A 25054-nucleotide genomic window follows, 5' to 3' on the forward strand; every position below is an offset into this window, starting at 1 on the left:
TGTCACTCTCATCTCATCACGACCCAAACCCAATGGTGGTGCTCATAAATTATAGCGAGGAATCGGAATCGAATCGGAATCCAATCATGTCAGCAACTCAGTCTGACTTCAATCAGCGTTTTCTACATTTAGTCAAAAAACAAAATTCGTAGAGGAATAGTCAGTGGGACCCACAAGCTGGTAAGGTAACCTCTCTCTATATCACGCGAATCAAGAGGTGCGTCTGAGTCTGAGAGTCGCAGAGTCAAATTATAGAGAGATAGCTGGTGCTCTCCTCTGACTCGTCTCTGACATTTTGAGACTTTTATAGAGAAGCGTTTATTTGAACGGATCTGATTCTCTCGTGGGGCTTTTAAATCCGAATCTTAATAACCTAACTAATTATTAATAATTTATTTATTTAATTAACAAACGCGTTGACGTCACGTCGTCACCACCACCTCCACAAATTTTAACCTTTGAACCGTCATGTGACAAACCACCCATATCTGCTACGAACCCGACCCATAATACCCACTTCTTGATGTTCCTTATTCAAACGCAAGTTAAGAAAGAAGTCAAGCGTCAGGCAAGATCCTCCTCTGTATAGTTAAGATTGTTTGTGCGTTGTTTAGGGTTTGTTTGCTTAGATATATTTTGTTGGCTTCTTCTCTCACTTTTTGAAGAGAGAGAGAGAGAGAGATACACACACAGCACAACACAGCGGGCTCTAGCTTATGGTATATGGGCGGTGTGTCCAATCTTTACCTAATTTTTTTGTATCTCATAAGGGAATTAAGAATCTAGATCTCTTCGTTCATATGATCTCATCCCCTTATTTGAATTAGATAAAGATTTTTCAGACCTTCAAAATGGGAGTAAAAGTTAATGATGACAAATAGATTATGAAAAACAAAACAAAAATCATCCATAGGACATGAACTTCTAATTGGTTTGGATAAGGGTATATCAAATCTTCAATAATAAAAGTGAATAACATATGGGTTAAGAGAGAATCTCTTAATCCATGGGACCTCACTCTTGATTGGATTGAATATAATAGGGAAAGAAAATGCCACCCAGTCGTGCAGCGCACGCTGCCTTTGCACCCAAACATAGGGGCACGTAAAATGATCGTCACACCTTTGATCATTTTCATCTTTCAGGGGTGTAACGGTTATTACGCACACCCTTGTGCTTGGGCACAGGGATGACAACTGTGTGGCGTTCTCTCTCTCTCAATGATATTTTGGATCTTAAAAAATTAAGGAGTAATAGTTAATGATGACATATGGATTAAGGAAGAATCTCGTCATCTACAATAATTGACCCTTTGATTGCATTGGATAAGGGTATTTTGGACCTCCAACAATATAGACAGGAATTAATGATGATATTCACTATTCCCAAATTCCAATCATAATGTGAAGAAAGACTAAATCCTAATCCAAGTGCTAAGATTGCACTTTCAAGCACTGGCATGAAATTTCTTAAAGGTTCGTGATTCCTGAGCAGCTAAGCCAGCCTCCTGGAAGTTTTAGAAAAATGTACTTAAATAACACACCCAAAAGTACAGTGCGTATAAAAAATGCCTAGTTTGAGCTAAACAAAACCAATAAGCATCTGACATTTTTCATATAAAAAGATAGATGCTATGAGACACCCTTTACAGGTGGTGTTTAAGTGAAGTAATCACATTTTTCTTTTTCTTTTTTTCAAAATTTTGACTACAAGTGTTCGACAAAAGAAAGAGTTATATCAAGGAAGTTCAAATATGGCCCCAAAAGGTGTACAAGTAAGGATACTCTAATACATATAAATATTAAGGGGAAGAGAACAGAGTTCTCTGTCGGAGAGCATGGTTCCTGCACCAACATAGAGGCCAGAAGAGTTTTCTGTCCGAGAGCATGGCCCCTGCACAATAGGAGTGCTTGTGGAAGATCAACAAGGGTGGGATTTTTACCTTTCATAGGGGTGGGGGTGGGGGTGGGGTGATTATTTCGCTCCATCCTATGTCTGGGCACAGAAACCACACCCCTGGATAGAGTTCTTTTTCTCAATTATTAAACTTCACTAAATTGATAGTAAAGGATAAAGAATCCCCATAACTCTCCCCTCTTTCACCTCAAAACAAAAAAACAAAAAAAAAAAAGAGAATGAAGAACAATAAACTTTTAAATGAATATAGATTTTTATCATATGTTAGTCGTCTTCCGGTGATTATCTCCATTCTTCAAGGATGTTATCTCTATTGATCATCTCTATTTATCTTACTGGATAATATTATTTGCAAACTTGAATATAGTTGATTAAATCCGTTCTTCAGGGGTGTTATATGTACTAGTAAGAGCTATTTCACTTATTGGGTAATATAATTTACAAACTTGAATCCATGTTTTCTTACTTCTTATGGTCGAGTCATATTTTTGTGAGAAAGATCCATTATATAGCTGGTGGTTCAGTTTGTAAATCCAAAGAAGAAGGAGGCCTTGAAATTAGCGAATCAAGGATATGAATGTTGCAGGGATTATGGAATTGGTGGATAGACACTCAAATAGATAGCTTATGGGTGAGATGGGTTAAGCATAAATATCTTAAGCATGACTCTATTTGGGCTATGAAATCTTCTCATATGTGTTCATGGGTATGGCGGAAGACTCCGAAATATAAGAACCTTGTGGAACCTCTAGTGCATAATCTCATAGGATAACTTTCTCAAGAGAAAAAGGATTCTGTCCGAGAGTGTGGACTACGCTAGCACTCCCATGAGTTATCTCTCTCTTCCTCATATGAAAAGACACTTATATTCCCTTGTTTTGAGAAGGAGAGAGACAGACACATGGAAGTGCAAACGTAAGGTACTCCTCGACACAAAATTACTTCCCCTTCCTTTTTTAATGAAATTCTTACGTACCTATCAAAAAAATCCATTATGCAATTTCGAGTTTTAAAACCTTGGTCAAAAGATCCATCACAAAAGGGCAAATAAGCTTGAGACGCAACAGGGATTTGAAAATCAATTGCGTCAGACCACACCCTCTCTTTGAGATGGATTTGAAAGTGTTAACATCGCTATAATTCTCTCTCTCTCTCTCTTAATATTTAAGCCAAAGAGAAGAACAAGGAATACACCAATCAAAATATATGTTATGGGGGGTTTTATACAATTCATCATAAACTATACAAAAGATAAAGCATCATTATATATACTAAATTAGCCTTAATTATTAATATTAGGTACACCATTCCCACTTCCAACGGCAACTTCGACGTGTCATGTTACCATTGGTAATGACAGGTTCTCAGAATTAGATCCATTAGTCATAATCCAAAGCACCATTTTATAGATGGAATTGTCAACTTTGATGGAAAACCTCTTTTTGTGAAACAATTAACCGGAATAACCGCTAAACCTCCTTTCAATTTTTACCATTCCAACAAGTACCCACATGCCACATGTCCCTCCAATCCATCTCTTCTTTTGCCTCCTTCAATTTCCAAGGAACAATTTTTTTTTAGAAAAAAAAAAGAGTAAAAGGGTAATAGTGTATCGGTGTGTCGATCGTATCGATATCAATCGTGACTCGTGATCGATATTGATAGCTGATTAATTTCATATCAGTAATATCAAAATAAGAGAAATATCATGCCAGCCCAGTCATCAGATGCACGTAATATCAGTATCAACCAAGACTTGTATCAATATCAGTATCAGTATCAGTATCCCGAGACCAATATCTAAATCCTTTAAAAAGATATACAAAATTTCTTTATAAAATACATTTTTTCTTAAAAAAAACTTGGACCACATGAGAAAAACCCCCAAAAGGTTCCCTTCACTATTTGAGATAAAACCTACCCAAGTTGCAACACTTGACCCATTATATATATAAAGAGGTTCCCAACACCAACCCCACCAATTCCCAACTTCTCTTACTTCCATAGTCTTCATTTCACTCATCCTCTGTTGTGTCTTGTGTGTGTGTGAGAGAGAGAGAAGGGCAGAAACAGAGATGACACAAATGGGTTTGTTGTGGAGGCCGGCAAAACAGACATCCACCACCAATTGTGGTGGCGAAGATGGTGGTTCCACCTCTACTCCAACCACCCCTACAACCCCAGCCACTTCAAGAAGACATAACAGTTGTTTCTGTCTAATGAGACTTGTGAAGAAACTGAAGAAACAGAGCAGGATGTTATGTGCAGCAACAGTAAACAATAGATCCAATAACACATTCCATTGCAAGTATGATCCATGGAGTTATGCTCTCAACTTTGACACAAGTGGGTGTGGAAGTATGTTGGATGATGATAACTATCATCACTTGCTTGCCTTCTCTTCAAGGTTTGCTGCTACACCACCCAATGCAACTCCTAGGCTTCTCACAGTAGCCACCTCTCACTAATCTTCAATCTTTTTGATCTCTTCTTCCTTCTTCTCAAACTTTTTTCTTTTTTGTTTTTTCATATAACCCATCTTTTTTTTTTTGGGTGATTTCTGTAACTCTGTTTTAGATGTAATGGATGTGAATATTCAATCATGGCTACTGATCCCACATCCCCAAATTTTGGTAGAGAGAGAGAGAGAGAGAGAGTCATACTGCACTTTAATGGGTTTTAAATTTTTTGATAGATAATGCAGAAGATCTGTTCCCTAGTTACTGTTGCTCTTTCTAGCTTCTTTCATTGTTTTTAGAGTTCTTTGATTCAGGGTATGGTGTGAAAACTCTTATAAGAGAACTGCAATTCAATTAAGACTTTGGGAAGATTGAAATCAAGAAATGCCCATGAGGTGAAATGGGTCCCATCCAAACAGATCTGCTTGGGTTCCTCAAATCTCAAACTGATAAAATTGGATAGTGACAGGCAAAAGTATGGTTGTGAGCTCCTGTGATCTGATTCATTTTTGGGCGGTTTGCATCTGTAAGATCTGTTGTGGGACCCTTTGTGTGTCTCTCTCTCTCTCTCTCTCTCTCTCTCTCTCATCTTCAAATGGGTTCTGATGGATCAGTTCATTAAGGAGCAAGGACTAAGGTCTCTTGTGATTGGATGAGAACATTCTTCTGGCCAATGAGCTTAATGTCTTGAGAAGTGTATCTGTCAAGGGTATTTTTGGTAAAAAAAATTATATTTTATTTCATATTTATTTACCAAAACATCCTCTAAAGGTAACCATACCTTAGCCAAGGTTATAGGAAGAGGAATTCTCTATCTGTGGGAAAAGCAGAAGCTCAGAAGATGCTTCACAGGTTCTCATCTTCCAATTAAGTCTCATTGAATCCACTTTTTGAACCTTCTCAGATTCTGATAAGGAGAAACCTTAGGAGCATAACCAAAAGTGCACATGAACAAATACTTTATAAAGCTTGGCCATAATACTCTACAATGAAATGAAGTAGGTCAGCAAATGCCAACAGATAAGGTTAGAACCACTTTTGATTCCAAGCAGTGGTTATGGAACAGCAGATACATTTCAAGTAAGACACATGCTGCTAAGTACTAACCCACTCCAAAGCATATTTGTCCCAGAAAAAAAATTAAATTCAAACTATATGGAACATGGTTGTTGGTATCAGTATTGAATCCGCTGTATCGATATATCGGTGTCAGCCATGACCAATATCTAGAGCTGTAAACAGATCAAATACAAATTGGATGTGATCGGATCTGGATACCCCTAAACCGGAAACGGATGCAAATCAAATTCAGATTTTTGATTATCCGTTTACATCTCTAATTTGTATATAGTACCAACGTTGATTGTATAATTAGTTTTCAATCTGTGTTTCTTAGTTTTCTTAATTCTTTTCCCCATTCTCTAGAACTTGTCGAATCTTCAAAAACCCTCGAGATCATTAATTATTTAATTTTTTTATATTTGTTGATAATTAATTGTCTAATTGGATCAGATAGATTTTTCTGGATCATTTGAATTTGGATACGGATACCCTAGCTAAACGGATACGGATGAGAATTGAATTTGAATTTTTGATTATTCATTTAAATCCCTACGAATATCGATACCCGATCGATATGATATCAACTCTAGAAACTAAAACTTATTCACCATTCAAAAAAATACAATAAACAAGAAAAAGAAAATCACACGCAACCACAACACAAGGATTTACTTGTTCAGGCAAGGTGCCTACATCCACGGATAGATGAAAACAGTTTCACTAACAATGGACAGAAGGGTTACACATTCTCTTCCTCATGCTTCTCCGTGTTTAAAAAGAATTCTCAATAACCCTAGTAACCCCCCCACCCCATCACGATATTGTATTGGCAAACAAAGAGATAAAAATTTCTCAGATTATCCCCATATAAACCCTAAAAATTTTCCATTCTACAAAATGCAAGACATCAACCCTCATTACCAACATCCATTCTTTGATGAAAAAATGATGCTTTGATCCTGTATCGGCCCAATACGATTGATATGTATCAGCATTGGCATCAATATTAGTATCGCCAACAACCAATACCGGTATCAATACCATGAACTAAATCCTTGGTATAGAGTCCGATTCTGGTCTTTTTCCAATTGAACCATTGGTTTGGAAGAAAAAAATTTTGAAAAAAAAAACAAGGAAGTGGGTTTAACTAGAAATCCGAGGACCACTTTGGTGATGATTCTGGTTTAGGTAGTTTGGATTTGCAGATCCATTGACTCATTGGAGGTGATATAGATCAACAAAGTCTAAGTACAAGTAGTACTAAAGTTGGTCAATCCAAACACTGAACTACCGGGCTGGGGGGGGCAAAGTAATAAAGTTTTGGATTGGCCCAAATTTCTTTCTACCCAACCTCGGTATATATATATATATATATATATATACACCCTACACAGCATAAAGTACACGTCATATTAGCATGCTGTTCCAGTTACAGATGGAGACGTATACGCCATTGTCACTCACATTCACACCATTGCAGGGACAGGAGAACCTTCCTGGAAACATCAAATGATCAAACCAAATGGTTTTGTGTATGGCATGGCTTGAAGGTATCTACTAAATTGACCCATCACCATACAAGTATGATAGTTAAATATTTAGACCGAAGGAAACACCCACCTATCTAGGATCATTATTATTATCGAACTATTCACGATGAAGGGATTTATTCTTTTGTCGTTGGTTAAGAAAAACTCGATCCATTAAAAAAAAAATAGACAAAAATTTCCCTTGTCGAGACTAGGTAAAGATGTCTTTGGTCAAGACTCCTAATTCTGCCATGTGGAAGGGTCGAATGAAAAATCGAGTCATTGTCTACCTAAACTGATGATCTAAATTTCTTACATATTTAATTGGAAAAAGTTTTCTTCCACCCATTGAGGATGGTTCACTGACCGTTCGAGGGTTCACAAACCCTTATAGGGTTTTAGCATGTTCTCAAAATACCTTGCGAATGCCTTCTCCCACCATACCCATGCCCACAAGAATCCATTCACCATGGGTTTAGGGAAACTCGGTCTTGTTAAATGTTATATCCATATTCAATCATTTAACTCCTTATGTATTGGGATGTAGGGATTCATTTTCATGTATGTTCATGTACACCTACCAGTGCTCTAACCATAATTATTGTTTGGACTAAAACTTGACATGCCTACCTGTTCACAAAATTTCAACCCAGTCAATTCTATCACTTATGTTCATAAAATTTGAACTAATCTACTGTGTCATGTGGCAATAGACACTCATCCATGGCTTGGTTATATCAACAATCAGACCAGAAAACAACCCATAAAATAATAAGGGCAAAAGATTCCAAAAAGGCTCCTGTCCTGCAGTGGCAGGAGCTGGAGCGTCCAGCCCAGCAAAACCAGAGTAAAAACAAGGGTAGGGTGGTCATTTCACATGTGGGGCCCAGGTGGGACCCACCTATGAAATGACCATCCAACCCCTGTTTTTGCTATCGTTTAGCTGGGCTGGACGCTCCAGCTCCCGCCAAATCCCCCCAAAACAGGGGGTGGGGTGGTCATTTCACATGTGGGGCCTAGGTGAAACCCACCTGTGAAATGACCACCCTACCCTTGTTTTTACTCTAGTTTTGCTAGGCTGGACGCTCCAGCTCCCGCCACTACAGGACAGGAGCCTTTCACACTATGCAGATTCTCGCGCACCCTCTCCTAAAAAGTGGGGGCCCCACACATGTATTTTTTTATTTAATTTCATTTATTTTGAAAATGTGGACTCTACATGATTTATACCTTTTTCAGAACATTAATTGATATGATGTGCAGATTCATTCCTACACCGGCAGCATGTTAAACCCTCTTGCAAAAAAACATACAGTGAAACCACTGCTCTCATTCCATCACGTGGAAAATTGATGTGGCAAAATTCAATCATTGGATGTCTAGAAAATGATCTGAATTATCACATTCCGCTTCCATCTAATGACATGCCCTCCATGTAATGTCGCCGATGATTACAAACTAGACTTGCAAACAAATATTCCTATCTCAACGAGTGCTCTTTATTTTCTCATTCAAGGATAATATAAAAAGTTTTGGGGACTTGTTCTGTAGGAACCACCATTACCAATTTGTCACCACTGGATTCCAATTTTTGAAAGATTTATCTTCATTGCATATAAAACTTAATGTGGCTGCATATGCACCTGTATTTCTCAACTTTTAAAATGACAAAATATTCACAAATTTCATTCACTTGCACAATATATTCAGCTTCAATAAAGAACCCAATTCTTCTGCTGTAAGACCTACAATGCGCATTGCTGCATGTTCTCCTGTAATTCTTCAAGCCTCAAGTGTCATATCTGAACTGGAATTTTCACAGAATCACACATCAAGCTCAAAGAGTACCTCCGTGATCTTAATTCCCATAGCTGTGACTTAATACATCCGAGGATGCAACAATTGCATTACCCTTACAATCAAGGGCTGCATTCACAAATATGAGGCTGTGTTGTGTGTGTGTGCATGCACGCGCACAGGGCTTGCGTGCGTGCGTGCAAGGGAGAGAGAGATTTCCAGCTCTTCCTTGCATTCATGGTACTTCCTTAAAGATGACAATCGCTTCTTCAGGAAAGAGCCGACAGCTTCGGATGGGCAGTGAGACCAACGATCAAAGATGAGATGCACAATGAGAACAACGGGAAATCTATGTATATATTTCTTTTCTCTTAAAGAAGCTTTACACAGGAAATATCCTAATTGATCCTTCTGATACTAGTAAACACTCAACAAATCTTTCTTACAAAGAATCATCGCTGCTGGAATGCTCTGAAGCTACAAAGGTATGGAGGGAAAAATGGCTATGGTTCACGTTCACTCCCATGATTATCTGACACAGTTTCCTCAGATGATATTTCCCCTTCAGGCCGGTCGATGTTACAAGGATCGGAGTGAGTCTTGCTCGAGTCACCACTTTCAGTCCTGTCAGTTATATCCTTAGGAACCTCACTCCAAGGAGGGAATAAGATGCTCTGCACTGCCTTTGATTTTTCATGTACACCTTTCAATTCGGAGCTTCCACCCTCGCCAACTGCATCAGGAACCTTTGGCAAAGGCATCTCACTCCTGAGGAAGCTACCTCTCTCCATTCCTGGTACTGGTGGTAACTGTGGGCCTGGAGCCACACAAGATGCTACCAAGTGAAGCACTTCAGGAGAGGGGGATAATCCTTTGCCAATTTTCTTGCGGTGGTTTATATAGGATGATGATGATGGTGGAGAACTCATCAGATCTAAATTTAATGGCGGCAAGTTAAGATCAGGTTCACTCCAAGGAAACCCTGATGTCCCAGGCATCGATGGTGGCTGCAATGGCATCGGAAATGGCGGTACCAGAGGAACAGAGCTTGAAGCAACATTGTCACCAAGCAAACTGGTCTGAAATTTTTTGCTGGATTCAGCAATGTCTGGTGTCATCCGCTTGAGCTTTCGCAACCTACGTTTCTCTTTCTTCAGACTCCTCCTAGGATCCCTAGGCTGGGAAGGGGGAGGACCTGGAACAGTAAATGGTGGAATTGTCAGTTTCTCTTCGCCATAAAGCAAGCGTACAGAATGAGCTATTGCCGAAACAGTTGGGGGCAGGTCAGGTTCTGGCGGCCTCGCAGGAACACTGACAGCTTCCCGGAGCCAATGAGGAAGCTTGCTTGTCATAGAACTAGTTCCAGCTGTGTCATTCTTTGCAGCAGAAGAGCTACTGAGCTGCTTATTGGGCTCAGGCAGCACCCGAGTGCTAGTGGATTCACCACCATGCATGTGGTTATGAGAATCCCGCAACAAATTAAGTGATCTATCCAAAAAACTTGGCAATTTGGAATACTTATTTGCACCCTGTTCATCCTCCTTTTGCTTAAACTCGCAGCTGCTTGAGCAATTCACAGCATGAGCACTCAAACTACGGTTTGCGAAAGAATTGAGCATAAATGGATGCTCCGAATGTAAGTTTGAAGAAGTCCCAGGTCTATCTGATGGCCCAGCAGGAATATCTCCAATGAAATCTGGCCGAAATTTATCAGGTTTCCAAGGTGGAAGAAGTGCGTTATGCTCATTTGGAACACCGAATTGTTCAGATTGAACTTGTGGCAGGGTTGATGATAGATCCCCATAACTCAATTGCATATCTGTCAGATGAGTTCGAAATTTAGTTGGCGGACAGCGGTCTGTCCCAAGACTAGAAAGTCTACTTCCATGCAATGCCCGCACCATCATTCCATCAGAGATGCCAGGGAACTCGGTAGATTTGGTGGCTTTCCCTGCCTTTGATACTGGTAATCCTGTTCCATCAAAGATCTTGCGTTGTTCCTCCTCCCACTTCGCTGACAAATCTTCAGATGTTCTGAATTTAGAGAACTTTAGCTTGGAATCTCTGAGCATGGCATCCCAGTTACCCCGCCCATGGCGACGCACACCGATCCAGAGGGCATCAAGTTCATCTTCAGACCAGGTATCTATCTTTAATCTCTTTTTGAATAATTTATTTGATCCAGATCCTGTTCTCATCATTATGTTATCAAGTACCTTCTTATGATTCTCTGGTAAGGAGGAATACAAGGGCTGCACCTGACCTAGAGTCAATGTGGGAGGCACCTCTCTCGACTGTGGATTATATCTTGGATCTTCTGGTGGCAATCTCAAATTTGGCAACAATCGCATTGCAGGGAGATCTTGCAATGAGTCGTTTAAAGCTTCATTTCTCATGCCCAGTGACAAGTTAGGCAAGAAATCAGGATGGGACCTTGGCACATTCTGAACTGGGAGTGAGAATTTAGGTAGCCGGTTTTCATTAACAGCCAAGTTTGGGCGTGCCATCTTTTCTTGAAAGGCAGAGAAAGAAGAATCTGTAATACTGACAGGATCAGGGCCTCTTCCTTGTGTGGTTGCAGGAGGATACTGCAAAATAGCCACCAAATAGAAGGGGAGAATTCATAATATTGACCAAGTTGAAGCTCAAGATATCAATAATCAGAATGTGCTGCATTGTTTTAACTGAGAATGAAAGAAAATCAGAACACCGAATAGTTCCAAAGCATACATACCGGATTAAATGGAAAGTAATCTGGGATGGTACTCTTGGCTCGGCACTGTGAGCCATCTGAGCATGAATCTGGCAGTGAATATGCATCTGCAACACTCTCTCGGTCTTTTATGTCCATGTTAATTGATGATCCAGCACCAGGGGCTAGATGGAAAGGAAATTCTGGAAAACCCAAGCTTACACTGCTTTGGCCACAGTTTGATCTTGGGAGGGAGTAAGAGTGCAGGCTACTATGTATTGAATCTCGTTGATTAGCATTGGGAGCACAAAGTCCCAAAACTGGTAACAGGTTGCTGGTAGGCACTGAATTACTGTAACTTGTGCGCTGCAACTGGGGGCTATGGAGGAAGACATCAGATGCAAGAGGACCAAGGGGCCTGACAGAAAGGTCCAGACCAGGTTTTGGGGGCTTGCCTAACCCTAGAGTTGAGTCACCCTTGTTCTTGGATGCATCTGATGACTGATCAAATTTGTCATTCTCCAAATCAATTGCTAAAGCTTGTTTGCTGGCAGGACCAACTGATTGCTCCCCTCCCTTGGCATCAGTGGTAGGGAATGGGGGAAGTGACTCGGGCCCAAGCTGCCCCTCTATATAATGAGATCCATCAGTGATATTTCTCTGAGCAAGCCTTTCTTTTTGTCTAGCACGGAGTTTGGCACTGTTCAAAGATAGAATTCAGTAAATGTGGGATCTTAACATGAACAAAGGCAGTCAATACCAATTAAAGAGAAAGACTTTGAACTTACAACTTCGCTTTTAGAGCTCTACCAGCAGGTGTATATTCCGGCTCTGGCACCTGCTCCTCCTCTTCATTACCACTCTGATTGGCATATTACAATTACAGTCAACAAGTAGACATAATCCATTTCAAAAACAAGCAAAAGTAATAGGCTTCCTTGAGTCATGAAAATAGTACAGAAGAAACAAGTGAAGCTTCAATGGAATAAGCAACTAAGGAGTGAAGAGAAGAAACCGTACTTTTTTTTAAAAATTGCTGAGGTAACACAGTACAGATCACAATTTACTGAAACAGCGCTAGCTATGATGGTATGCTTCACATTTGAACACATTTAATTTGGCTCGTCAACAGATTCAGACAGCAAGGTTTAGGCTAATGCATAATTCTGAGAAAAACTAATGTGGTTCCCGTGGAAAAGATACTTGAAGTGAAGAGCAAGTTATACCAGTAAGGTGGATGAAAATGGGATTGGCTCCAGGAATCATGTTGCATCATTCTACTCTATGTAAACCAATTATGCTGCCAACTCACAAGTACACATGTCTTTGCTCATGATTTCAACCTAGGTTATATTTGGTCAGTACACCTCTTGTTTGCACCATATAACTCCTCACTGGCAATCTGGCACATTAAATGGACTTCATTGCACATGTCCAGACAATCTCGAACGATTCCCTTATCTTTTCACTTGGTGGTACACCCCCCCCCCCCCCGCCCTTTTTCAAATATCATTTCTAATTGTATCCCTCCTAGTGTTGCCATTCATACATCTCAACAGCCTCATTTCAGCCATACTCAGCTTATGTATGTGCTGTTTCCTTATCTCTGTTTATTCAGCCCCATATAACATTTATGCCACATCCATCTTGTAAAGTTTTCATTTTAATATTAACTGTGTTATGGCCACAGGACACTCCAAAAGCACCTCTCAGCTGGCATAAAAGTCAAAAACTTTAGGGAAAAGTTTATAAGACAGCTATAGCACCAACAATATTCTAAGAACCCAAATGCTGCAAATAGAGAAACAAATACATAAGTTTTAGCTGAAATAGGGTTGTTGAGACGGATGAATTGAAATACTTGGAAGCATGTGATCCAATTCTCCTCGACTGAACCAGAATAGTGTGCTCCATACCATTGGATGATTGTCATGGTTGAACTGTTATAGAGCAGCCTAGGCATCTGCATTCCCTCATTGTGCCTTATAAGTTCCTCTTTTCCATTTTTGCACAGTGAAACTTTTTCCAATAACAATAAAACAGAAGAAACGATACTAATAGAAGGTGACTTAACAACGATGAATGGCTGGAGCTCATTTGAGGAGGTGGCTGTAGGAGTATCCTATTTCATTTTCAAGTGTCATGCCTTGACTGTAGGAGAATTATCCATTCAGGGGTACCAGCTAAGCAGCTAGGCCAAAGCCAAACCACTAATTAATCAGTTTAAGCACCAGCCCAAACTCCATGTTAGTTATGTAGGAGCATTCCATCTGCTGTTTATCAAGCCTTGTCCGAGACCAGTTCAGGACAGTTTACAGGTGGGAACATCTTCTCACAGTGGGATTGGAGCATGAGAAAAATAATTTATCCCTGGTAAAAATTGTAGTTTTTTCTACTCCAGAGAGGTTTTGCCATGTGGTTTTGTAGTAGAATCAGCTTAGATATGCATTGGATAGTAAGATTTCAGTGGTCTTAGGATGGCTGTTTAGTCCTATATAAAGTTAGATATAGTTAAATTCTAAGTAGAAATTTAGCTAGTATCAATAGGATTAACTCATTCACTAACACTTGTTAGTGTCTTATTCCTTTACATTTCTAGTATTTTTAGAACTATTTAGGTAAACAAAATGCAAGTTTCGGTGTGGTGGTATTCCTACAGAGGATGCCTTGAAGGGTTTGGGTCAATGTTGTGGTCACCCTAAAGGAGAATCAGTGTCCTATTGCTTAGTGGAGGGCACTACGGCTTCAAAGGTTTGGGGTTTCTTCTCAAGGCTCTTTGATGTGGAAGTGGTTCAGGTGCAGGGTGTCAAAAATAGAATCATGTTCTGGCAAAATCATGCTAATGGTAGATCCCTTTGTGGGGTGATTATAGATTTTATCCCTTCGATAATCATATGGGAGCTTTGGAAGGAGAGAAACAAAAAGAGGGATGGTGAGAAGGCTCGCTCCGCTAGTTTCCTTGTTGAGGCTGTCAAAGGTTAGGTTAAGGAGCTTCCATATTTGTATATTACAAAACAGCCCTCGATGAAGGAGGTGCTCATTCTCCAGGTTCTTGATCTTCCTCATCCTCCAATTATTCTCAAACCGCCTATCCCAGTGTGGTGGTGTCCCCCAGTTAGTGCAGTGAAGCTTAATGTGGATGGAGCTCGTAGAGGGAATCCGGGATTCAGGGGAGGAGGGCGAATCATAAGAGATCAGGAGGGACGGATGTTGGCGGCTTTCGCTAATTTTTATGGGGAGTGCACCAACTCCATCGCGGAATTTAGAGCGATGAGGGATGGGCTCAAACTTTGTGCGGAGATGGATTTGTTGGCAGTTCATATGAGTTCGGACTCTTCCATGGTAGAAGATGCAAATTTTGGAAAGCTTGGTACTGGTTCCAGGAGATTTTGGATTTAGTTGCTGCTCTTTGCCCGAGTATAGTTTTTACTTTCAAAGAAGGAAACAGGACAGCGGATTGGTTGGCAAACTATGCTTGTGACTTGGCAAATAACTCTCTTTTTAATCCTGATTCTAATTTGCCTTGGGATCTTAGGCGAATTTTGCGTTAAGACGCAGCAAGTATTCCTGTATTGAGAAAGCAGTAGTTGCTTATGGGGTGTTGTATTGGGAGTGCGATTTTTTTTAGAGTGAGTGAATTTGTTTGCTCTCCGGTTTGGGGTAATGCGGGAATGTCCTCCCCCCCCCCCCCCTTGTATCTCTTTCTTTTGATTGGTTCTGATTTTAATAAATTCCTCAGGGCCAGCCCGGGTCCTAGAGAATATTCGGGTTTAAAAAAATGCAAGTCTCTCACTCTCTTGTTTTCAAGGAATGTTCTAAGACCCAGCCAAGCCTTGTCCAGCCTGGCTGGTAGAACGAGTTGGCCTTCCACCCATCCTTCAAATTCAACTCTTCAAACCCAATTTTACTCGAACTCATTGACATGGTCAATGAACTGTTTGACCTCAACCTGTGGTCCCTTGGACTGTTGGAACCGGGAACATTAATAAATATTAGGGGAAGTGTTTCCTGTGGAGGAGGGTAGACCTTGCACTCGCAAGGGGGCAATGGGAATGCACGCGGAAGCATCAGGTGGGCAGTCATTTCCGCCTTTCATGGGGGACGTGGCAGTCATTTTGTCTCCCTCTGCGTCTGGGCGTGGGCAGTACACTCCCCCACAGGAAACATTTCTCCTAAATATTTACAAGTATCTTATCAAAATATTTACTAAATATTACATTATGCTACTGGCAAGACTTGAACCTTTAACACATCAGATTTTTTAAGCACCACTAATGATGCAGGCCCGGACCAAGGCTACTTGGACCATTGAATAATTGTAAAAATATCGGCCCGTATTCAAGCACAAAAGTTCAAGTTCAAGTTCAATCCAAGTCCTAGTACTTAAGCTTGACCCATAATGCAAAGCAAGCCCATGACTAACATTTCTTAGTCCTTATTATGTAATACAAGGGTTTAATCTCAGCCATAGAAGCTCAATGGCAATCAACGGTTGAGTTATCATAGGAGCTTTTAGGGTTTGACATGTGGATAACTTCTTAGTGGGTAATGATGTGGAGAGTCCCTATTGCATATCATTTCAACTATCTTAGTGGAAAGATGTTGTGGAAGCAAAGAATATGATGTGAACTCTTCACATCCTTAGGGCTTGATGATGTGGCAACTACTTCTCCCAAGAGTCTTCCTTGAAGACTACAAAGTTTTCATTGATTCAAGCTCTTTCAACTACTCTCTTGGTCAATTCAAGTCTTCTCCTTGGAATAAGTATCAATGCCAAGTAACAAGTATCCACACTTTGGGGCAAGTTTCTATGTATTTTATGTTTTCCTTTTATTTTCTCTATGTACAATCTCAGCCCTAGGATTATAGAGGATGGTTGAGATCATTTTGATATTTTCAAAAATTGTAAGGCCTATAAACAGTGGCCAATTCTCATGTAATGGAAAAAAAAAGTTGAATTTTGATGAATGAAAATCATTGCTGCTCTATTGAGTAGACATTTGAACCATGATGAGTTCTCTATGAAACCAAGATGAGTTTCACTTCAATCAAGCTAAATTGAAGCCTTCTTTGCATCCTAGAAGAGTTGCAAGACCCTTGGAGCTGCAAACACATCCTAGAAGAGTTGAGTTTCAGCGCCTAACAATTCTATCTCTATCCTTCTTTCTTTGTTTTAATTTTATTTTCCAGAATTTGTGTACTCACTTCATGAGATATTTCGAGCATCTTACATACCTTTTTTTCAAGATGACTTCTTCATAAAAGTTGTAGACCTTTCTCTTATCTCGAATCTCCAATTTGAATCACCCCAAAACGATTTGTGAATACAAAGTTATCACTATTTTACTGACAGGGCGCGAATCTGTCCTATTTAGCCTTTTGTAATTGTTTGTTCTATCACTCTCCCAATCCGTTGATTTTAGTAACCTAGCCAAGGGCTTACATCTGTATCATATAAAGTTCAGAATTATCAACATTGTTTAAACGAGTAAAGCATTAAAAGCCAAATTTGCTTGGCCTCTTTGACCCGGTTCTCTGTACCGATCAATGAGCAAGCCGGGCTTCAGGAAATTTTTTCCTGGAGAACATATGGCAGAATTTAGGCGATAACAACATTGCGTACTGAACATCATCAAGTTGCACAATTATAAACCATATGCAAAATATAGAACCTAAAGGTTAGCTGTCCTGAAGATATATGAGAAAAATATTTTACTACAGCCCTCCATGAGGGGAACAGCTCAAAAGGTTAGATTGACATAATTACAAGACAACGGACAGCCATTGACCAATGAACAGTAAGACACCTTACAATGAAATACAATCCGCAAAACAAAGTAAAGGATGCGTCACCCCATTGAAATACAATATGCATTTCAGAAATTATGTGCTGAACAAGTCATATAAGTTGAACCAAGGTGCATTTGAACATGTACAATTAATTATAATAAACAACTTTTTTTTTCCTTTTTTATTTGAAATTTATTCCCATCCTTTGAAAAAATTATTCTTCAGGGCTACAAGATATACTGCTGTCTTTAAAGTCTGACGATTCACAAAATAATAAAACTTTCAACTCATTTACAAAATATCAAAAGCTATGCAGTTCTGCAAGTAAGTTTAAAGAGAAAACAGTACCTCACTCAAGTTTTCACTAAGATGCGAAGCAAAGGCTTCCCTATAAGAAACGGCTTTTCTTAAGCGCTTTCCTCTACCAAGAGATTCTTCCTCCTCAATTTGATATTTTTCCCACCTTCAAAACCAATGAAAATATATTGAAAATCAAAATTCCTCATTTGTTTCAAATGAATGCTGTCAACTTGGTTTATTAAGAGTCATTACAGGATATTTCTCTCATTCATATACTTATTTTTTGGGTGCATTCGTATATACATCATTCATTTTTCGTCTACCAGTTTTTCATGTTGTCTTCAGGTAGCTATGTTATGCATTCATAGTAAACCAGTAATATACAATTGACAATCATTATGAAACACGGTTACTTCAGTCAAACATCTAGACTGATTAATAATGTTTGAATGTCGAAAAAGATTGCAATCAACATAACGAGTGATAGTAATGGTCCCAATTTAAGAATAAAATATTTAATATTTGAATTTGATGTAAGATCTTGAAAACTATGTTTGAGGGAATAGAGATAGTGTCCATATCGAAACACAAATGACTGCATAAAAATTGTTCATATAATCAGAAAAAATAAAGACAGATGATTAAATTAAAATGAACTAAAAAACCTAACCTAGGGCTTCTAAGGAATCATACTTCGAATTTTCATAATCATGCTTTCAATTGAAAATAGTCTCCAAAGCAATAGCAAATATGTCAAATCATAACAACAATAACAAAATCCCATAATAAAAGCTACAGAAGTATTTTCAGCCCATACTCTTGTAGTTAAAGGAACTGATTCTATAAGTAGTCAACGGAACTGATTCTAAAAGTCAACTACATGTTATCTACAGTGAGATCAAGCATCCACTAATGCAATGACCAAAGAAGAAGCCAAAATGCATTTCTACACAAATTAGGAATTTTAGTAGTGGAAGCTGCAAGTATTATCAATCAATTTATAATGCTACCCAAGTCCGGATCCCCTGTAACAAGGTCATGGACCACTTTACATAAGGAACGATGCACAAGCCAGGGACAGCATATCAGGTGGTTAAATGCACTATCTGCCTACACGTCAACATACATCCCAACCCAACAGTTTGAACCTGAAGCAGGACTGTAGTTAATAAGAAGTTCAATCCAATGCATACACCAAGGCATGTAAATGATAGCTGAAAATTTAGATCTGATATGACTTGATATCCATTTACTTGGATGCTCATCCACATAAAAGGAAGCCAGATACAAAGTTAGATAACTTTCACTTCCAAACAATGTTCAGATACAAATTCAATATTCACATGCTAGCTCCGACAACACTAAAAAGTTACGACTAGAAGTAATTATTCATATAGTTTGTATTTATTTGATTGTGTTTTTGCAATTTTTTATGTAAAAAAATTATTCACTAATTTTTGCAAATCATAGATTTAAATGGTTGAAAGAAAGGTTCTTTGAACCGTACAAAGCCCAAAAAGAGGATGTAGATAGAGACCGATGAGTCAGTTAAATAAGAGCATACCCAGTTTCTTCTAATGCCAGGAATGTTCATACTACTGAAAATTTTAAGGATGTAATCGGATATAATCGTGTTTGATTCTGAATATCTAAATCTTAACAGATTTGAATTCAGAGAATTAAATGAAATATTTGAGGGATCGAATCAAATCTAGACACTCGTACCCCATATAATCACCTACAAAATTAAACCTTTTTATATCCCTATGTGCACAAAAAAAAAAAAAAAGTGCACCAATGTTGTGCAATATAAGCCACACAAAGGAGCTGTGTGGGTCACTAAATCAAAACAGAAGAAATTAAATCAATGTTAATGTCTATAAGCTGTAATAGATTGTTACCTTTATAAGCAAGTAGTAGTGAGGCCCAGATGGTGTTCGGGGAATGGATACTAATTTGTAATAGCAATAACTATTAGTTGATGTGGGTTCCACTTATTTTGTATCTCCGTGTCTCCGGGGACAGACTGGCCTCCTATTGTTGTGGGTAGCTGCTTTATACTCTCTTATTGCATCGATAAAAGTTAATTATCCAAAAAAAAAAGAAGACATTGTTACCAGAAGTTCACAGTTACAAAAAGTAAACAATGTCTCCAAGATTGTTACCTTTATAAGCAAGTAGTAGTGAGGCCCAGATGGTGTTCGGGGAATGAATACTAATTTGTAATAGCAATAACTATTAGTTGATGTGGGTTCCACTTATTTTGTATCTCCGTGTCTCCGGGGGCAGACTGACCTCCTATTGTTGTGGGTAGCTACTTTATACTCTCTTATTGCATTGATAAAAGTTAATTATCCAAAAAAACAGAAGACGTTACCAGAAATCCTCAGCCACAATAAGTTAACAATGTCTCCAAGCTATGGCCAGTAAAGTCTAGAAAGACCTTTTTGGTTCATTGTAATTGGCTTTGAAATTGCTCCCAACTCCCAAGCATTATTTTTTAAGGTGTATAAATGTGAAGGATTAACACATGAAGCAACTATTGTTTATGTTGACAATTATTCTGAGAATGTTCAAATTTCGTAGGGAATAGTTAGCAACTCTATTCATCCTATTTTCTTCCAGCAGCACCCTGCATACTTTCCTTCTGAATTCCTACTATGTACTTCTAGTTGAGGGTGTAATGCTTAACCTTTTCATTTGACACATCCAGCCTATTTTAACAGCAGAAAATACAATCACAAATATAAAGTCCTCAACATAGGGAGGGTATCTCTCTACGTGCTTTCATGAGTACTTCTCTAATGTATATTCATTAAATTTGGAATTTTAAGTAGACTTTTCCATAAAACAAATGGAACAACACTTGCAAAAATTCTATTATAATAATAGAAAAAATCAGGAGAACAAAGTGCCCTTGTAAAGTTAACTGCTGACCTCACGCGCAAAAGTCGGTCCCATTCATTTTCTTCAGTAACACCAACTGCACTTTCCTCTTTCTGTTCAGAACCTTGTGCACAGACATCACCACTCACAGCAGGAGGGAATTCAGTTCCAATTTGTTCTTCAGTTGCCTCATCGTTCCATTCCACTGACTGATTTCATATATGATAGGGAACGTGTTTAAGTTTTGAAATACCAGAGAAATAAATGTTAGATTGGCTTCTAAGTTCTAACTCCTTTTGGTTATCCAACAGAAGGAAACAACAGAAAATATCTCCACAAAAACATTACATCCGAACAAAGTAAGATCACAGATAGACTACTTTTTTTACAGTCATGGAAATACCAAAACAGTCTTTGCTGCACATACCTAATAAAAATAAACTTAGGAATAAACAGCAGACTAGTTAAGAATGCAGCAGAACAATATCAGAAGTAATAAAACACAGCATATTCATTTCTATTAAAAATGGTAATTTACATGACAGGTTACTGGGAAAGCATGCAAGATTGCAAGATATTATAAAGTTATGAATTCATAGTTGGAAAACCAGGTTTTCTTACTCCACTCGGTTTTTTCAAAACCTGGTGAAAACTAGTCATGTTTTTCTTTAACTTTTAAGCAGTTTAGTAATTAATATAATAAAACCAAGAGTGGGCAAGAGGTTTTGGATTTTTATACAATAACAAAAAGGTAGTGAAGTGGCATTAAATATATCATTTCCCCAAAAGTGGGCAAGTGGGCTGTTTACCACTTGGAAACAACACATCAAGTCTCTTGAGTCAAGAGCGAAGACAATCGTAACCATAGTACTAAATCTCGCGAAATCTCGGTCGAGATTTCGAATATTTCGAAAATCTCGACCAGGGCAAAACGAAATGGTACCTCAAATCAAAAAAATACCAAATCTCGGTCGAGATTTCGATTATCTCGTGATATCTCGAGATATCGGTACATATCTCGCGAGATATCGAGATTTTCTTTTCAAAACACCTAGTACAAAAGGCAGAAACTCATTAGTCTCAATCGAAATTTCGACCGAGACTAACAAGGCTGCTCTTTTGTGGTTTGTTTCTTCTGTTTTCTTCATTCTTCAAACTCTTTTTGCTGATTTGTGTACTGACCTTCGAATCTACGCCAGAACCACTTGGAGAACACAAGATTCAAACTTCTTAAGTTGTTAACTTGTTATTGACTTAATGTACTAAATATTATGACTTAAGTTATGACTTATGAGTCATTCACTTTATGTTTCCAACTTCCAAGTCAATTTACTTGTTTAAATTGCTTATTAATCATTAATTTATTATGTCCTCTAGAACTTAAAGTCTTAAACAATGTGTATGTGTGATTAACTAAGCTATACATTAGGGTTCGACCATACATTGCCAATCCATGGTCCAAAACACCACTTTGGGTGACTATTTTTGCAATTTGAACATTTAAATGTGTTTATATAGCCTAAAATAGGGTTTCCATGAAGTTTAAGGCCTTAACTTGGCCTAAAACCCACCGAAATGACCTACCGAAACATACCAGAAAAATGCAAAATTTCGACCGAAATTTTGGATATTTCGGTCAGCCCGAAACACCGAAACGAAACGAGTTTTCGAACTATGATCGTAACACATCGCCAACAAAGGCAACAGTCACCGCTTCATCAGAACCAGAGTTCTCTTCATGATCGGTGACGGAAACAGCAGCGGCATAACACCACAAAGCACTACAAGTAACAGGTCGTCGCTGGGTTTGGCACTCTGGCAGCATCTGAGGCTAGATGAGTTAGATTAGGGTAGATAAGTTAGATTAGGGCTTTTTTTTCTTTGCAATCGGATGATGTCTTGTCTTTGAGACAATGGAGTTTCGACTTCTCTTCAATTTCACCACGGATTTGATTAAACTTGTAATTTGAGTTACAGCAGTTCTTAATTTGTTCAGTCTCCACTATGGATTTGAGGTTCAGCTCTTCGATATCTGACATTGTACTGTGCCATGGTTCAAGTCCTCTGCGATCTGAAATTTCATGGTGATAACATCAATTTTTAACTTCTCATCTGCTGCGTTTCTAGTGTGCTCCTCTCCAATGTGGAGATCAACTTAAATCTAGCATGCATCTTCTTGAATCCCTCTCTCTTTCTCTACACGAAGTATGTTTGATGAGTTTCCGCAGAGAGAGAATCGTCTCTTGAGCTGATCAGTTATGAATGACGCAACTCGGTGACTATTCATTAACAAGGTCAAAAATACCGAGTCCAATGAAAACCAGACTGACCAGGACCGAGTCCGGTCAATTTTAAGCCTGGTCGAGTCTTCAAAACTCTTGACCAGGTTTTATGAATTTTTTACTCTACTCGGGTGACTCGTCCGAGTCCAAACGTGGTTTTCCAACTATGGTTATGATACCATTTTAATTGGACAATGTCAAGACTTCTTTTTTTTTGGGGGGGGGGGGAGAGGGGGAACAACATTGTAAAGGGATTTATTCACTGTTTTCAGATGGGCATTACTTCTATTTGTTTTAAAAGAAATTATCTGCTCATATGCCGCATAAACTAGACAGGCCCACAATACTCGACATGAGATGCATGAGTGCCCATACTTGAATTTGTAGGCCAGTTGGCATACGATTAAAAAAAAAAATTCAAGATTCTAAGTTAACCATATCCACCTATGGCCTAAGACTTCCAATTTTCCACCCACAATACTCAACATGAGATGCATGAATGCCTCAGACTTGAATTTCTAGGCCAGTTGGAATATGATAAAAAAAATTCAAGATTCTAAGTTAACCATATCCACCTATGGCCTAAGATTTACAATTTTCCATGTCATAACTTAACTAAAAACCCTCCCTTTATCTGTCATTCGAAAAGGCCATTCAATTAAGTAACTAACAAGCACAATATCACATGATATCAACATAATTTGATAGTCATGACTGTAGGATCAAGCGCTTACATAATTTGATAGTCACAACTGTAGGATCAAGCGTTTACCAGTCATCCAAAAGCCCGGATTTGTGAAGAAGGCGCAACTTTATTTCCTTAAACAACGACCAGCCAATGCGCATCGCAGTTCGAGTTGGGCACCTTCTCAGTACAGTCGATACTGGCCCTCAACAATGACCACCATATAGATAGCTTGCAATCTATTTCTCACTTACAGAGTTTTCATTGAATTGGCTTAGCGTGTTAAGTTTTGAGTTTTTTAAAACGTCTCATTGCTCAAAAGTTCTTTTTTTTATATAGTTTTATATTCTTTATTTATCATTTTTTTTTCCTTAAGGGAAAGAGAAATTTGTTAGAAAGAATGAAAGGATGTACAGGTAGAGTACGACCAGAGTATAGCTCTACAAAAACAACTCGCCATATGACTATGCCAATCAATGGGAACGACGACCAGCCATTGAGAGCCCTGAGGAAATCTTCTGTTCCTTTGTCCATCTCATTCCATCTGTCCAATAATCACAATCATATGGGGCCAAATCAAAATTTATACTTGAAGATCTGATTCTTGCTTTCCTAGTTTCCTCCCAAATAACTCCAGTGGCCCCGAGTGTGGCTCCACAAAATATTTGCATTTGAGATGAGATTCAAAATGCCAGTTGGTAAAGATTATTTTTAAACCTTGCGAAGGGAGCCATTCATATCAAACATGCCTACAAAGCTCCTCTTCCAGTCTTTTGATAACTCCATCTCTTGTGAACTAAGAGTGAAACATCTTAAGTCTTGCTTAATCTTTCCAAAATCATCAAAAATTCTGTATTCCACCTCTTAGGTTATCCTTAAGCTTCCTTAGTACATGTAAAATCTATAGCCAGCCCAACCTCATAGGAAAAATAATATTGAATAATCAACTTACCTCAACTGCATTTTGCAAGACTTCTTTTGTAGACAGATTCTTAAGCCTGGTTAAGCTCTCTTTGTTGTGGTAAGCTATAGTTGTCATTTTCAGCTCAAGCTGAAGTTATAGTAATTATAGTCCTGACTACATTCCACCCGAAGAGGAAATCAATGTAAGAACAACCCTAATTAGTATGGTGAATCCTACTTCCTACAACAAATAACCAAGTCTGACAGTAATTGTGAGAAACAAGAAAACATTAAACCATGCATTAGATGCTGGGAATCATCCAGAGTTTCACCCGGTGAAACAATTGGACATTTAAGGAATTCTGGTAGCTCCCCACAAATTAAGCCATCACTTCCATGTCAATCCTAGAAAAATATTAAAAATTTAAAAACTGGGGACCTTTAAAAATGGGATGATTCTATGGATGTCATTACCATTAAGAACACTAACATCCACTCCACAAGGGAGGAGGTTTGATGCAGGATCATCTATCATCCATTCAGCATAGAGTTGAACACTTGTTAATGAAATCAAAGTTGAGTTGCTGCCCTAAGTGTTTTGGGGTTTGTTCTGTTGCACTAAACCCTGGAGCTCATCTAATTGGTTCAGGATGTTACTTTCACTCTATATTTTAAATGGAGTGACAATAAACATTTTCCCTGAATACAGCTAATTGATTTCTGATGCAGGTGCACTACCTTGGACCAACTCA

General features: G+C 38.6%; 1 protein-coding gene across 4 annotated transcripts in view; it reads right to left on the reverse strand.

The window, feature by feature from the left end:
- Positions 1–9084: 9084 nt before the first annotated feature.
- LOC122638569 (protein CHROMATIN REMODELING 4-like) overlaps positions 9085–25054 on the reverse strand; it is a 29470-nt gene continuing 13500 nt past the window's right edge. For 3 of the 4 annotated variants that reach the window (XM_043831426.1, XM_043831425.1, XM_043831424.1), the window contains exons 7-11: positions 20484–20641; positions 17595–17709; positions 12245–12318; positions 11499–12156; positions 9085–11352 (exon numbers count right to left, since the gene is read on the reverse strand). In XM_043831426.1, the coding sequence (XP_043687361.1) occupies positions 9268–11352; positions 11499–12156; positions 12245–12318; positions 17595–17709; positions 20484–20641 (3090 nt within the window). In that variant the 3' untranslated portion in view covers positions 9085–9267. The remainder of the gene's footprint in view (positions 11353–11498; positions 12157–12244; positions 12319–17594; positions 17710–20483; positions 20642–25054) is intronic. The other variant, XM_043831427.1, reaches the window with a different exon arrangement.

This window comes from Telopea speciosissima, chromosome 9 (assembly GCF_018873765.1).
Source record: "Telopea speciosissima isolate NSW1024214 ecotype Mountain lineage chromosome 9, Tspe_v1, whole genome shotgun sequence".
Classification (NCBI taxonomy): Eukaryota; Viridiplantae; Streptophyta; class Magnoliopsida; order Proteales; family Proteaceae; genus Telopea; species Telopea speciosissima.